General features: G+C 40.9%; 2 protein-coding genes and 1 long non-coding RNA gene across 3 annotated transcripts in view; all 3 read left to right on the top strand.

Moving 5' to 3' along the window:
* The window catches only part of hspg2 (heparan sulfate proteoglycan 2), a 103,988-nt gene extending 96,244 nt beyond the window's left edge, over positions 1-7,744 (top strand). Inside the window, exons 79-87 of the mRNA XM_069660946.1 lie at positions 202-324; positions 730-789; positions 2,519-2,594; positions 2,688-2,766; positions 3,136-3,183; positions 3,502-3,572; positions 3,679-3,762; positions 3,907-4,010; positions 5,182-7,744. Coding sequence (XP_069517047.1) covers positions 202-324; positions 730-789; positions 2,519-2,594; positions 2,688-2,766; positions 3,136-3,183; positions 3,502-3,572; positions 3,679-3,762; positions 3,907-4,010; positions 5,182-5,354 — 818 coding nt within the window. The 3' untranslated portion in view covers positions 5,355-7,744. The remainder of the gene's footprint in view (positions 1-201; positions 325-729; positions 790-2,518; positions 2,595-2,687; positions 2,767-3,135; positions 3,184-3,501; positions 3,573-3,678; positions 3,763-3,906; positions 4,011-5,181) is intronic.
* A 3,381-nt stretch (positions 7,745-11,125) lies between these two features.
* LOC138589395 (uncharacterized) lies at positions 11,126-13,059 on the top strand. Its single transcript, XM_069659658.1, has 3 exons — positions 11,126-11,215; positions 12,677-12,780; positions 12,878-13,059. The coding sequence occupies exons 1-3, from the start codon at positions 11,157-11,159 to the stop codon at positions 13,057-13,059; spliced, it is 345 nt and encodes a 114-aa protein (XP_069515759.1). The 5' UTR covers positions 11,126-11,156.
* A 138-nt stretch (positions 13,060-13,197) lies between these two features.
* Positions 13,198-13,724, top strand: LOC138589289 (uncharacterized). Its single transcript, XR_011307927.1, has 3 exons — positions 13,198-13,254; positions 13,364-13,544; positions 13,635-13,724. It is a non-coding gene; the product is annotated as an uncharacterized lncRNA (long non-coding RNA).
* The last annotated feature ends 1,924 nt before the right edge of the window (positions 13,725-15,648 follow it).

Raw genomic sequence — 15,648 nt, 5'->3', positions numbered from 1 at the left:
TATAAACTCTGCTTATTGGCTTCTAGGAATTACAGGACATTAAAACACAAGCTATCAGATCTGCTCCTTCAAAACTGTCCAAGAAAAGAATCACCATTCTCCGTTCGTTTTTTTCTAAACCCGTGAACTCACGCTGCCTTTGTTGTGAACTTGACAGTGACCTTTCACCTCTAACAAAATTACCGGTATGTGACCCTGTAGGTGAGCGCTGTGAGGTGGTGAAAGACGTGTGCCAGAGCGACCTTCACTGCCAGAACGGAGGCAGCTGCGTCGACGGCCAGTGCGTGTGTACACCCAACCACTCGGGCCTGAACTGTGAAGAAAGTGAGTGTTGAAAAGCAAATCTTTCGTGCATCACAGCAGCTCCGTTTGCAAAATCACAACCAAGACAAAAATTTAAAACAAAAAGATACATTTACTGGGTTTTATGGAAAAATCAAAGCCAGAAAAAGAAGACGTGTGGAGGAAGTGGTTTAAATGTCTTGTCTTTTCACACGTCCCCCTCCAGCAGGTCACTCACTGCACACACCTGCATCCTACAGACAAAGATGTTTGTCATATAGTAGACATTCAGCCAGAAACGAGCCCATATAATTCACATTCTCCACGTTATGAAGCCCTCCTAACATCAGACCGTTCACCCCTGGCATTGCACTGCTGGGAGGTTAACCCTAAGTCATTACGTATGTCTCACCCCTTCACTCTCATGGCTATATCCTGCACACACAGGCCAGGTCTCCTCCTCCTCCCCCGCAGCCCTGAGGAATTTGGAAGCTAGCGAGGCGAATGGTACAGTATCTCGATATTCAGTCTGCCTGACATGAACGTCACTAACAGGGGGCCCGTCTGAGCTCGAGGGGCCCTTTAAAACTCAAACCGCCTATTGCCTAACATATGTTCAGCATAAAAACATACCAAACATGCATCTGCACCCAACTGTGAGGCTCTTATCCCCATGTGAAAGTTGGAAGAGGGGAATTCTGCATCTTCTAAAAGGTAGCAGGACGTAGACTGTGATTCCTGCCCATATGAAATGTGGAATTCCCCTGGTTTTTGTTTTTCCCCGTCGTCATGTAAAAAGCTGTAAGGTGGTTACTCACAATATCTTGTGTCTGTCTTCTTCAGGAATGCCTGTCTGTACAAGAAAGTCCACAAAAAACACGTGTTTTCTCTCTGAAACTGTCCAAGTCGAAACATTTAATATGCTCTACACATTTGTGCCGCAACTAACAACTGAAACTGTCTGTTGAAAGCACAGTGTGATGGTGTTGGGATGTTGGGATGGTGTTGGCATATTCTGCACTAAATGTGGTAGCTTTGTGTGCATGGACCCGTGGTGAGTTTGATTGGGTCTCTGTGAAAGGTCAGAGACGGTGTATTGTGTGAGGAATGGCAGCTTGTTCATATGTTAGTGAGGACTTTTAAATGAGTTGACTGTATCTATAGATGGACGGCGCTGCCATCATGCGCTAGTGACGTCATTTGGAGCGAGAGCTGCGCAGTAGAGCTCTGCCGGTGGCGCCGCCGTAGCCACTTCCTCTAACCAAAACAGACACTTAACTCACCGAAAAAAAGATCCTGCACGTCGGCGTGTTTAACAGCAGAACAGCTTCTTGTGTTGGTCTGAAGCAGACGTTCACAGATATGTAAACTTCAGTGACTGTAGTGATTGTTTAAGTTACGTCTCCTCTCGCCGTTCCTCCTCTACTCTGCTAATCAGAAACGGATCAGCTGCCGGAGCTGTATTTGTAAACAGAGCTGTCAATCATCCTTTATATAGCATCAAATAACTAATTAAAAATAAACTTGTCAGAGAAATGAACACTTGGATGTAAATCAGCATGATAAGAACTAACTATAATGACAGAAACCATGTTTGAGAAAAATCTATTTGACGTGTTTTTTGATTTTATAGTTTGACTCATGTCCCATCTGTTAACATGGAGGAGGCGGGCTTTATGACCTATACTGCAACCAGTCAGCAGGGGGCGATAGAGAGGGTTTGGCTTCACTTTTAGGGAGCTGTCATGTCGTCCATCTTTTTATACAGTCTGTGGTTTGCATCATGGAGCCTGGTTTGGTCTCACTGAAGATTGTTGTTGTTTGCTTTTGAAATTTTTGGCACATAATGAAAATAAGAATTATTATTTATTTATTTACTTTATGTTTTTTAAGAGAGATATAAAGAAATTATCTTCCTCTAATTCACCTAAGGCACAGACTTACTCTGTCCTGTATGTAGCTTATGGTGGCTCATGTTAGCAGACAGATTTTACATCTTAACTGAAATCGCTGTTAGTTTGCTGACCTTTCATTATATCTGTACTTGTGCTGTATCTACCTCAATGAAACATATACCTCTTTGTGTGAGACAGCTGCATCTATCAAGCCTCTCTAACCAGGTTTTCTTCCATGCTTTCACCACTGGAGGGCGCCATAACAGTGAGGATAAACTCCACAGCAGCCTTGCTGTAATCTGAATGTTGTTTTTAATTCGTGTTTGCTGTATTTGTTGTAGATTCCCCCTATCAGTATGCAGCTCATTTCCACAACGATGGATACATCGCCCTTCCTAAATCCATTTTTCCAAGAAGGTATCTGTAGTTTGCTTTTCTATTTTAACAGATGTATTATTAGGAGTGTGAGTAACAAGTGCATTAAGGCGAAAATGATCTCCTCTGTTTCAGTGCCCATGACTCTCCAGAGACCATCGAACTGGAGATCAACACCGGCTCCTCTGAGGGCCTGATCCTGTGGCAGGGAGTGGTGAGTCCTGGTCCTGTCCTGCGACTACTACAGGACTGCTTTAATCTGGATCTCACATCCTCCCCTCGCACCATTTCCTCCTCACCCTAACTTTGTTACCGCACTAAAGCACTCTTAATCACCACCATTACCTCATCTGTAAAGAAGTGACACTCATGTAATCCATAATACATCAATTACTCTGCATTTTCTTTAATTTCAGTGTTTCACTGGCTGTTGTGCTGCATTCATCATGTCACTGTCTCATTCATACTTGTGCCGCTGAGGCTGTAACAGTATTTGGCATGTTGGCTGCGAGCCCGGCTCTGTCTGACACCACTAAATAAATGCATGTTGCTTCTCCTCTAACTCACCCTCCATTTTCCTCAGGAGACCAATGGCGCACGCAATTTGCGAAAGGTGCATGCTAGTAAAAAGGTATCCACTCAAACACAGGACACACTTTATTATTTGGCATGTTTCATCACATTTCTTTCAACAGTTCCTCTATATTACTAAAAAAAATATATGTAGAGGGAAACTGTTTAAAGACACTTTGAGTTGAAATGAAAACTATCTGTTTATATTGCACACTGTGCATGATGGCTTCTTATGTCACTGTTATTTTGCATTGAAGGTTTTGTACACAATTACTGCTGTGAGTGTTCGACACTTGGTGCAGCAAATTACTGCAGTTCACAGTATTCTGTCAGACGGCATCGTCTTCCTCTGCTGACTTAAAACATCTATTCCCAGGAACTCGGAGAACACGGCAAAGGCAAAGACTTCATCAGCCTTGGACTACACAATGGACACCTTGTTTTCAGGTGACTCAGCCTTGCGTCCCCTTCAGTTCTTATGATATCTCTATAAGTATAATTATTTTAGTTCTAGTATATGTTTATTAATGATGATGATTTGTTTGATGTGCAGTTACCAGTTGGGCAGTGGAGAGGCAGAGATCCTGTCAAGGAGGTCCATCAATGATGGAAGGTGGCATAAAATCACAGCAGTCAGGTATGCTTGCATGATATATATATATATATATATATATTAACCTACATTACAGTTGCTTTACACCATAAAGTCTAAACAACAGGCCTGTATATGTTTAGTGCTTGACTTTGAGTTTGTCTTTCTCATGTTTGTCCTGTCTCGTAGAACTGGAAAAGACGGATACATCCAGGTTGATGGAGGAGCTGCTCTGCATGGGCAGTCGAAAGGCAGGAGCCTCATGGTCAACACCAAAGGCAGTATATACCTTGGTGAGTGGGTCAAAATATATACCAGTTAAATTTATCACCAGAAACATCCACAAATCAATAATATTGTTGGTTGATGTTTATTTAGATATACTATTATACTGTCAAACATTTACACCACCATCATCTTGCACAAACCTGCACATCTGTACAGCTCTTTAATTACACCCAGTGTGCATATGTTGTATTATATTGCTTTTTTATATCTTATTCTTATAGTCTATTTTTATCCTATTCTACGTAAGTTCACTGACAGGAGGATTATTACTGGTCAATAGCTTTTTACTTATTTTGATTTTACTGCTGTGTTTCTTGTTCTAAACCTAAACACCAAGTCAAATTCCTTGTATGTAAACCTACCTGACAATAAACACTCAGATTCTGTTTTAAAATGACTATGATAAAATATAGAGCTGTATAGTTTTCCTTTAACAGTTACTTGAAAAAGACAAAGTGCTTTTTGTTTAAGGCCTTTTATCTTTTCTTCTTCAATTTGTTTTAGTCTTCATTTTCTTTCTTTCATTTGTGCATTTTATTTTTCATATTATTAATTTTTTGCTGTTTTGTTTTGGTCTGGGGACACGTTTAATGTTTAATTTGTTCCTTTTTTTCTCTTGCCATTTTCCCAATTTTCCTCGTGTCTGTTTGTATTATGACCTGCTAAGAAGTTATTTCCATGTTTGTCGAGAACAATGAGAAGTCAAAAATCTTTGTGGCTAGCTAACTTAACTAAAAACTGGCCTGTATCTAGCTACCTAGCTGCAGCTAGCTTTCCTCATATAGCTACTGCTACACACTGCAACAGAATCACTGTCTAACCTCCTGTAAAATTAGCTAAAGCAGTTTAGCTTTTAAGCTAACGTTACAAACCTAAGCTAGGACATTTTACTTGGATTGATTGAAGTGAGTATTGTTAGTGTGGAAAAGCTGTTTTCATGAGTTAGCTTCCCGTACTTTCTGTTAAGCTAGCTAGCCGAACAGTCCTCTCGTTTGATTCACTTGCAGAAATTGAAAGTTTTAGTGTATTTATTTATGTATTTACATAAGATTATCTTATCTTATTTTCAGTAGTTAGAAATCAAATTATGTATTTAAACCTGTAACAGAGAACAAGATTGCGGTTTTGTGAGTCCAATGCTTTCCTGGTTGTTTACTATTTGTGTTTATGTGACAGGTGGAGCCCCGGACATGGCTGCTATGACAGGAGGGAAGTTTGTGTCGGGAATGACGGGCTGCGTCAGGAACCTGACACTGATGAACGCCCGGCCGGGACAGCAGCCAGCCCAGGCCATCGACCTGCAAGCCCACGCAGCTTTAGGCATCAACGTGCAGCCATGCTCTTCATAGACCGCTGCACACACACAAACACACACACACATACAGAGACTTTGGAGTGATGTCACACACACACACACACACACACACACACACAGCAGACTCACACAGAGAGACTTACACACAAACAAAGAGGCTGACACAAACTTGGTGCTTTGCTGCTACCAAAAAAAAACAAGACAACACAACAGGATATGTTTCTCTGTGTGCAGTAAAACCAAAAAAGAGAGAAAAAATGAAACGATATTAACAAGTCTTCTCTTCCTCAGTGTTGTATTCTCAATGAAGGACTATTAACACAGGAGAACCAGTACAGTTTACATACTTCCAGCAGTAGTTTTAGCCATGAGAAGAGTAAGAGTTAAACATATTAGGCCTTCTACGATGGGTCAGATCCTATGGAGTTGGAGATGTTTTTACAGCACTGAATTTTTATTTATATACATATGAATATATATATATTATATTTGTGGGGGAAAACATGCAAACTAACCATAACTGCTCTTCAACTTTCCTAGAGTTTATTCTGGGTTCTAATACTGTGTGTCCAGGGCTTTATTATAGGCCTAACTGTATTAATACTTGAAGATGTTTAGGCCTTCTTTCTTCACTTCTGTAGAGGAACCTTTTGTTTTTTTGTGCGCGAGCATGCTTACAAGTCGCAAACCATTGGGAGAGGAGCGCACACGGTCACGGTCACATGCAGCTTCAGTTCACAACTCAGGTCGTCAAATACAAATTAATAACCGCCAAAATGTTACGCGTGCTGCCGCTTTAACCCGGACGATTCATTCACGGCGCTGTTGTGTCTTCTGTGTCTGTGTTTTTGTTCTTTTATAAGAAGAAGAAATAAACCTTGGTGCTAACGTCAGACATGAAGAAACAGCACATACTGTCTGTCACATGTAGAGGTGTTTCTTAGTAATTTGGTTGCTAACAGTGCACACTAGAGTCACGTTTGTTGATATGCATGGCATTTGAGGTTGATTTTATATGATTATGGCATGCTTTGTCGCCTTCACAGCCGTGTTTCGATTGAGTAGATCTCAAAAAAGCAGTTTTAAAGAGCAAAAAGGGTTGTTTTTTTTATGTGTGCCTGTTGAAGATTTTCTTTTATGTGTTTAAACTATCTGCCAGTCAGGTAGATATCTCTTTTCACTGAGAATGAGTGTATGCTTCTAGATTTGTTGCTTATGACTGTCTTTGTCATCTAGTTCTCACAAGTCACTCTACTCTAAGGCCCCGGGATGGAGCCAGGTGTGTTTGTGCGTGCGTATGTGTGTGTGCTTGTGTCATCATCCATATCCTCAGGAGGTTCAACCCAGAGCTGCCTCAAGATGTTACTTCATTTTCAGGTTTGGTAGCTTTAGCGTCGACTCGGTAAGCTATAAAACTCTGAAGGCTCGGTGGTATTCGGGTTGTTTTCTCTGCAGCAGACAGCAGTATTCGGGACAGAGTTAGGTCATGTGATCATGCAGTGGAAGCCTCCTGCAGGTACCGTGACCAGTAGTGTGGCTCTATGAAAAGCATGCTCGCTCAACCTTTAGTCCACCACACCACCAAACCACAAACGGCACGATCACTTTGGGGTTCACAAACCTTTTCTTTTTCTCATTTTTGTAAGCTTAAAATATTTGTGTTAATATCCTTAGAGTTGCTTCATTTTTATTTATTTTTTTGTTTTATCTTTTCCTCTTTTTTTTTTCATCACTTGTTTTAAGGCTTAATTCTGCTGTTTTAGAGCATTCACAGAAGCTTGCTTTTTTTTTCTTTCCTCTGGTTATTGTGTATTGCCTCCCACATCCCCCTTGTTTTTCTCCCCCTCATGTTTGAGTTAGAGCTCTTCAGAAATCCCAAATAAAGTGCATGAAAGTTTAATTTCACAGCTGACTGGAACGGCCTGGTCAAATAGTTGGAAACTGGTCTTATTACTCACTCAATTAAAAAAAGTCTTAGGCTCCAAATGTGACAAATGAATTATGTATCTACTTAGAAAGGTGTCTTATCTGTCTGCTCAGAGAAGAGACATGCTGTGGTCCAGGTTTAGGACACTGAAGCAGAGAATGATGGTGTGTGCGCCCCCTGCTGGGTGCCTTTTGTCTATCTGCTCTTAAACTGGATTTTCATACACTGTTATTTTGCCCAACGCAAACATGTCAAGAAACTGTTACACCATTGCAAAATATGAAAAAGTGCACTTTTAGTAACGATGGAAACTTTTATTTTGAATTTTTTTTTTAATGGTTTCACGTCTGACTGGCAGAACAAGCAGATAACTGAACAAAATTGTACCAGATGAAATATTGTCCATGTCAGGACGGCCTGACATCCATTTCCACTGTTGAAAAGCGATCCCCTTGCCCTTGGTGTTTCTTAAATAAAAACAAAATTCATGTGCTATTTGTAATCTTGTGAGTTTCCTTTGTTCACATTTGTGTTCGGTCTAATGTACGTGGAGTGGTAATGTGGAAGTATCTTTGCACAGATCACGTCATTGTTCAGAAATAATCCATAGTGCAGGTAAGCCTTCAACGCAGTGCCACACGACAGGCAGATATATATATAAGAAAGAATAAGATCCTGTGCTCCCTGAAGACGTCACACCCAAATCCGGTTTCAAAATAAAATCTGTCCCATGAGAAAGTACTCTCATTTTACAGTCTGCTGTGATTATTAGTTAGTTTACCAGGGCAAAGGAAAAACATAAAGCATAGAGAGCAAAGTAGTTTGTTACTCAGTCATAACAGAACATTTTCTCAAATTTCAATCAATCAATAATCAATCTCACATAATTTAAGTTTACAGTTAGAAATCTCTGAATGATATCAGTTACCTAGGAAAATAACGTGTTCCCCCTTTAGACACGTTTTAATGCAGATTTTAGACATGCATCCACACATTTTATTTACTCAATTTCCCCGTGATAACCCGTCGCTTTGTTTGCTTCCCCGAGATCTCGACTCATTTATCTCATTTTCTCGTGATAACGGGATCATTTTCTGGCGATCTAGAAAGCAGAACAACATGCTGGTGACTGTGATATTAGCCTACAGACCAGGACGTGCCATGCTGCTGTTGCCCGCAGTAATGAGGTGAGTTGAGCCCGTTTCTATGTTTGTTTTGTGCTTTTGCAGCACTGGGGATACGAGTTATGATCATCTGACGTTACGGTGGTGCAGCGTTGATATCTTAAATAAGTCGAGATCTTGAGAAAACAACCGGAAAATGGAGTAAAATGTAAAATGTATTGATGATAGTCCGCTTGGGGCTTCCATCGGCTATATATAATGGTTTTGGAGGCAACTTTCTAGCGTCTGGAAAAAATCGCACCAGTTTTCAGGGTTATCTGTAGCTCATACTTTTTTCACAGAAAGTCTGAACTTCAAACGAGGGTTGGGGCAAATTGCATTATGGGAAATGTAGGATCCCGTGTATTCGTAGCTTGACCCATTTTAGTCACCTAAAAGTCAGCATGTTTTTACTCTACTGCTTTGATATGGGCTGTAAATGAAAGTACACACATTTCTGTAACACGCATCAAACCAAATACAACTTTTAGGGTCGCTTTGTGTGTTAAACACTCCCTTCTAAAAAGTGGATCCTTTACTGTGAGCTGTTTATGACCGCCAGAATAGAAAATACAAAATCCTGATTATAAAGCATTTCCAGCCTGAAAGAAGATATGAATCTCAAACATGACTCAGTTAAAGGTCCATTCAGGGGGATTTCTTCACAGCTGGGTGACTGTATAAAGTCCCTCAGGTCTGTGTGTCCTTGTTTCACCTGAGCTACTAAAATTAATCGGCAGTAGAAATGAGATCCCATCACAAACGTGGCCAACATTGAACATGCTATCAACACAATTTGAACATAATACTGATGCAACACTGACACTCAACACAAAAAAAGAGGCCAAATATCAAATCGCTGCAGCAGTGAAGCCCTGTGGTCACTTCCTGTCACTCACTGGTTTGGCTGTGGCGGTGTCATGCAGGTAGCAGGTACTCTACACTCATCCAGGTTACTTTATACCTCTCAGTGACATTTAACTGCAGGGCCCCGGGCCTTGTTGTTCGGCCAACACCTAAATTGTTATGTACAATAGATACTTTCAACAGATTAGCTTTCATCCTCGCTGTGCAGCTACAGTATATTGTATTAACCTGCCTGAAGACTAATAAAGGCCGATTCTGAGCTGTGACACCTTTGACCTTTTCGGATGAATAGCAGTGAGACAGTCTGGCATCCAACATCGTTACAAGTTCAACAAATCTTTTATTAAAGTTTACATATCTAACAAAGTAAATTCTTCCAGCACATTCACGACTGAATTTATTACCTGACCTTTATTTGTCACATTTATAATCAGGTTCGTCAGGCTCACAGGAAACTAAGAGGTGTTATGACATTGCTCTCTTTCTTTGGAGCGTCAGGTATCGGGATTAAATCCTCCTGCTGCCCTCAAACCACGATGAAGTCTTGACTTTCACCAGAGTGTAAAACGTTTTCATTCAACACCTCAGACGGCTAAACTGGAGGATTAGTTTGCGAAACACCCAGTATTGGTGACAAGTCTCAAGCTTCATGAAGCTATTTTTAATTTCTAACACAGGTAGAGATGGACGTCAAATTAAATCACCGGATGGCCCACTTTTATAGGCTCACAGTGGATCCATCATTCTGCGCAAAACTTTTTCCAAACTTAACTGCACGATGTGAGGCGTCAGAAGTCTCAATGTACCAACACAGAAGTGTTTTAGAACAAATATCTTTTTTTAAGGTCAGATATGAACAGGGGGTGATTACAGGAAGAAAAACCTCTAGAAATAAAGAATGAGTGATTTAGAAATAAAAAAACAGACGATACAGTGAAAAGGAGTAAAAAAAAAGTAAAAAAGCATAAATATGACTTAATGTGACCTCAACCTTTTCACATTGATTGACAGCTTACAGCACATCCTATTGCAGGCATCGATTAACTTTGGTAACCTGGGGAAAGTTGGACTCAACAGCTTTAAAAAGGTAATTTAATATGACATTCATTGGCAACAAATCAGAGGCAACAGAGATGCTTTTGTTAATTAGATATGAGAGTTTCTGATGCCTTTCTGCACGAAGAGCTCAGCCTCTGAGGGAGGAGCAGGGACAGAGGGGAGACAAACATCACAACCTCCCTGGGGACTGAACCCGTACTGCAGGTCGGATGTTTAATCCCACAGATTCTCTCCTATGCATGAGACCTTTTTGTGTGCGACATTCAAAGCCTACTCCCTCTTTCTGAAGGACTTCAGTGGATCATTAATATTTTGTCTCTTCAACATTACACGACAGAAAATCATGTTGGTCCTCCAGGTAATGATTTACTTATTTTACTTGTCATTTGATTATTAGTACGAGTGCGATGATTTGAATTTGATCCCATCCTGATGCTACAAGTTATTTCTTTTTTTTCTGCCTCATCTGATTGAAGAACTTTGCAGTTTGGTGTCTTCTAGCATCAGGTAATTGACTTAATGAGTCTTATTAAATTCCCATAATAAATTAAAAGAAAAGTATGAGTGATTGAAGTCTTCTTCTTCCTCCAGACCTCCAAACATTTTCCACTGCACTCGACAGTAAGTCCTGCATTATATTGTGCCTGAATCTATGGAGAAATTAAGCATCGATGCACAGCAGATAATCTAACTCTCCCCTCCTGCAGCCTGTCAGACAGCCTGGTTTGATGACGGGGATGTTTCCAGAGACGGGGACTCAGAGCTCTTGAGCGACCTGAGAAGGAACCACAGGACGAGGATCTGCTCCCACCCGGTGCACATGGAGGCTCAGACGGTCTCTGGAATCAAGTCGCAGCTCACCAGGAACACCTTCCACACGTAAAGATGAAACTTTTACAGCACTGTTTTGACTTCAGGTTTAAGAACTGACACGTTTTAGAGCTGTAACTTTGCTTTAGAAATGCTCACCACTGTCTAAGATGATCTAAAGGTATTTTTAATAACTGAGGAAACATGTTGGTCTTTCAGAAACACCTGTAAGTTCCATACATCCATACATTTTATTTACTCTGTTTTCACATGATAACGAGGAATTTCTGGTTGTTTTCTCGAGATCTCGAAATATTTATGTCATTATCTTGAGGTAACGCTGTTAACCATAACGTCAGATGATCATAACTCGTATCACAAAGTTACAAAAGCACAAAACAAACATAGAAACAGGCTTTCTTAGCAGGTCATTCCAATTGTTTGATCGAGATCTCGACTTGTATATCTCGTTATCGCGAGATAACAACGCTGGTTTTTCCTTGATAATTATGGACTGGGTGTCTGTGACGACATTCGCGGAAAATAACACAAGCAGCGCCCAGTTAGTGACACGTTTTCCATCAGCCAGCAGTGGTTGGTCTGCCAGAGAGGGTAGGCGGAGCTAAGCGGCTGCTTTCCCGGTAAACAGTAAACAGTAATCTACTATGGCTGAACAAACAAAGAAAAGATGGATGACTACAGATACAACTTCAAAAATAAGTGAAAATCCAAAGAAAAAGAAACAAATTTGACGCTCAGATGAAGCAAACAGTCTGAAAAGGAAAGCGAGGAAAATCAAGAGTTACAACTGTGACAGAGGGAGCCAGCTGTAGAAGTCTGGTTAAAGTGGGAAAGTGTGCTCCTGAAATTACCGTACATCACCATTAGGGGGTGCCCAAGAGAACGAAACTGAAATCTTTGAGATTGTCAGTTTAATTTCAGTTATTTTATTAAGATCTCCACTTATTTTTCTTATCTTGAGTTAGCAAAGCTGGTTTTCCTATTATAATGGATTCATTTATCTCATTATCTCGAGATGAGCTTTATTCAATCATTTTCTGGCGATAGAAAACAAACAGGCTGGTCACTGTGGTATCACAGACCACGACTTGCCCACACTAATGAGGTAAGTTAAGCCTGTTTCTATGTTTGTTTTCCGCTTTTGCAACTCTGGGGATGCGAGTTATGATCTGACGTAACCTCTGAAGTCACGGTGGTGCAGTTGTTTTCTCGAGATAACGAGATAAGTAAGAACCTCGAGAAAACAGCCGGAAATTACTCCTTATCACAGGAAATCAGAATGAAAAATATGTATGGCTGCATGTCTGCTTAGGGCATCCTTACTAACCAGCTCAACAAACACAAAACATTGAATATGGGTCAGAAATATTTGCTTACAGTCTTAAATTTAACTTTAAAGGATGTAATCTTATTTAGGGGTTTTGTAGTTAAATTAATGTCATTACATATGGTGGTGAAAAACTACTGCTTTTACATATATTTTGAAGACGGGATGGTTGTGTTTTGCAGGTTCAGTGCATCAGAGGGACTTTTGTGCCTGAACTCAGAACAGAAGTGGGGACAGTGTGAGGATTACAAGGTCATGTTCACCTGCACAGGACACTTCTGCTCAGGTGTGTGCTACAACTAAAACATGATGCAACTTTTATAGTTCAAGGTTATTAACAAGCTGGATAATATATGTTTTTTTTTGTTCCTCTTTGTTTACAGAGTGCAGGACGCGCTGGTTCGATCACGATGACCCCACAGGAAACGGAGACTACGAGGTCCTCAGTGACCTCCTCAACATTTACCCGAGACAAATCTGCCCTCAGCCGATCGCCATCGAGGTCCAGAGCGTCAGCGGGGAGCCGGCCTCCAACACCTCGGATACACTTTTAAAGTCAGTTTAACAAAATCAGGAAAAAATACAAATGATGGAATTGCCTGAAGATAGAGGGGCTGATGGCCTCACTCATCACCTGTCTTTCCTCTGTGCTGCAGTTATGATGCCACCTATGGGTTTGCCTGTGTAAATGCAGATCAGGGGAGCAGGAGATGTGAGGATTACAAAGTCAGATTTACGTGTCCAAAGGAGTTCTGTCAAGGTACTTTTCATTTTTTCCTTTGCAGTGAATAAAATAAAGTGGAAAAAGAATGCGCAGGTCGGATGAAACGCTGTTGACATACATACATGTCCAATTTTTGTCCCCTTAGTGTCAGAGCGGTGTCGAACAGGATGGCTGAACGGCGATGACCCGTCAGATGAGGGAGACGTGGAGTCCATACATCAGCTCCTGCAAACTTTCCCCGGTCGAGTCTGCAGTAACCCGATCAGCATCGAGGCCGAGACGACGAGTGGAATCTCTGCAGAACGCACCGGAGACACCTTCCTCTCGTAAGCACACGTGCAGGTTTGACGTGGCTTTAATTCAGTGAGGCAGCCTTTCCTAATGAAGGCTTGATTTGTCTCTTTATTGTGTTGCAGCTACGATGTTGCGTTTGGGTTTGCATGCATCAATGAAAAACAGAAGAGCAAACAATGTGAGGATTATAAGGTGATACTGACCTGCCCCTCAGAGTTCTGTCAGGGTGAGTTTACAAGTCACATTTCTTTACTGCAACATGTTTTATGATTTTACATCTAAGAAAGGTTTAAAACTAACCACCTGTAAAATAGTCTCAGTTTAAAGTTCTTCACTGTTTGTCAGGTTGCAGGACACGCTGGTTTGACTTGGACGACCCCTCTGGCTTTGGGGACTATGAGACCCTCCTCCAGCTACAGATGCTTTACCCCAGTCAGGTCTGCTCCCATCCTGTGGCCATCGAAGCCATGACAGCATCTGGTGTCCCTGCACATCTGACCGGTGATGTCTTTCAAGTGTGAGTTGTAGGAGAGACAACAACGCTGCCATGAAAATGTTGATAGCTAAACAAAAACATACAAGATAGTTCTTCATCTGTAAGAGATGTTCAGGGTAGGATATCTAATGATCGAAAGGAGCCACTTGAGGTGGTTCAGGCATCTAGGATGCCTCCTGGGTGCCTCCCTGTGGAGGTTTTTCCAGGCACTCCCAACTTGGAGGAGACCCTGGGGTAGAGCCAGAGCTCACTGGAGGGATTATATATCCCAATGAGCCTGGGAACGCTTTGGGATCCCCCAGGAGGAGCTGGAAAATGTTGCAAGGGAGAGGGATGTCTGGGCTAACTCACTTAGCCTGCTACCACCGGATTAGTGGAAGAAAATGGATGGATGGAGATTAAATGACTACTTATATGCAACAATTAAATTTGTGTGTTAAAGGAATAGTTTTCTTTTTCTGAAATAAACATATTTACTTGCTTGACTACAGTTGTATGAGAATATTTTCACTTATGTTCATCGAGTAAATGTGAAAATAGGGACAGCGGCCAGTTAGCATAGCCTAGCATAAGACTGGAAAGTTTTATGATATTTAGAATGTAAATTCAAACACTAAAAGTAAAAAGCAAATGTTCATATGTGGTCATATAGGTCATATAGAAACAACTCATTGTTTACCATGACTACATGTTCACCACCATGTACACTTGTCTGTGTTTAATGAGACAACCTCTGTGGTCTCATTTAGCTAAGCTAGGCTAGCCCACAGCTGGTGCTAGCTTCATTTTTACTATATGTACAGAGAGTTGGAGGTATTTCCAAAAGTTTCCACTAATTTATTTTGTACTTTGACAGACAGATCATGAACTGCCCTACATGTTTAAAATCAGTGCAGTGCCCCTTTAATGGTTTCTTCATATTTTGTAGGTATGATGCTACAAATGGATTTGCCTGTGTGAATGCTGAGCAGCCTGCTGGGAAACGCTGTCAAAACTACAAGGTCCGCTTTACCTGCCCGCTGGACTTCTGCTCAGGATGAACCATCAGTGGTCGACATGTTTGAGGGGAATTCAGGTGATGTGAAGTTAACATGAAAATGTGTTCAATCATCAGCCTATGTCATGTTTAGTATTTGTTGCTTTATAATGTATGCTGTCATAAAAATGTCATTTTATTTACATACAGAGTGTGTTTTTTTTATCCTTCACACATCTTTGGGTAAGAGAGCCATTTCTTTAGAAGCAGGATGTCTGCTCTGAGGGTTCATTGGGGTTGCATCAAGCATGTTTATGATGCGTTTATGGCCATTGTATACTGAAGGACATTTCAAGATCCAAACCTCAGAGAACAGAATTGTTGTTAAATTACACCTGAGTATTTAATATAAACGGGTCAATTTTGAGCTATTTGTTCATTAACATATATACATATGTTTTTACTAATCTGAAGAGCTGGAACTTTATGGGGAAAATAAGTCTAGTCTAACAATAAGTTAAAACACACGTTTAAAACACCATAAAAGTCACACTTCCAGTCATTTGGAAGCCATCGGTGTCATTCTCTATCTGTCCACTAGATGCCCTCAGACTTTCCCACCTGTTCACCTCATTCTCAGTCTGCATCTTCCTGTCCGTATTAA

The sequence above is a fragment of the Semicossyphus pulcher genome, unplaced genomic scaffold (assembly GCF_022749685.1).
Source record: "Semicossyphus pulcher isolate SPU_LCO1_2020_fin unplaced genomic scaffold, fSemPul1.0.p SCAF_13, whole genome shotgun sequence".
NCBI lineage: Eukaryota > Metazoa > Chordata > Actinopteri > Labriformes > Labridae > Semicossyphus > Semicossyphus pulcher.
The sequence above is the reverse complement of the archived record's forward strand: the minus strand, read 5'-3'. Positions and strand labels throughout refer to the sequence as shown.

Excerpts from the sequence above, each read along its gene's own strand:
- LOC138589395 (XM_069659658.1), top strand. The coding sequence starts at position 11,157 with ATGGAGGCTCAGACGGTCTCTGGAATCAAGTCGCAGCTCACCAGGAAC. Across the intron at positions 11,216-12,676 it reads ACCAGGAACACCTTCCACAC|GTTCAGTGCATCAGAGGGAC; the intron begins GTAAAGATGAAA and ends TGTGTTTTGCAG. Across the intron at positions 12,781-12,877 it reads CACAGGACACTTCTGCTCAG|AGTGCAGGACGCGCTGGTTC; the intron begins GTGTGTGCTACA and ends CTTTGTTTACAG.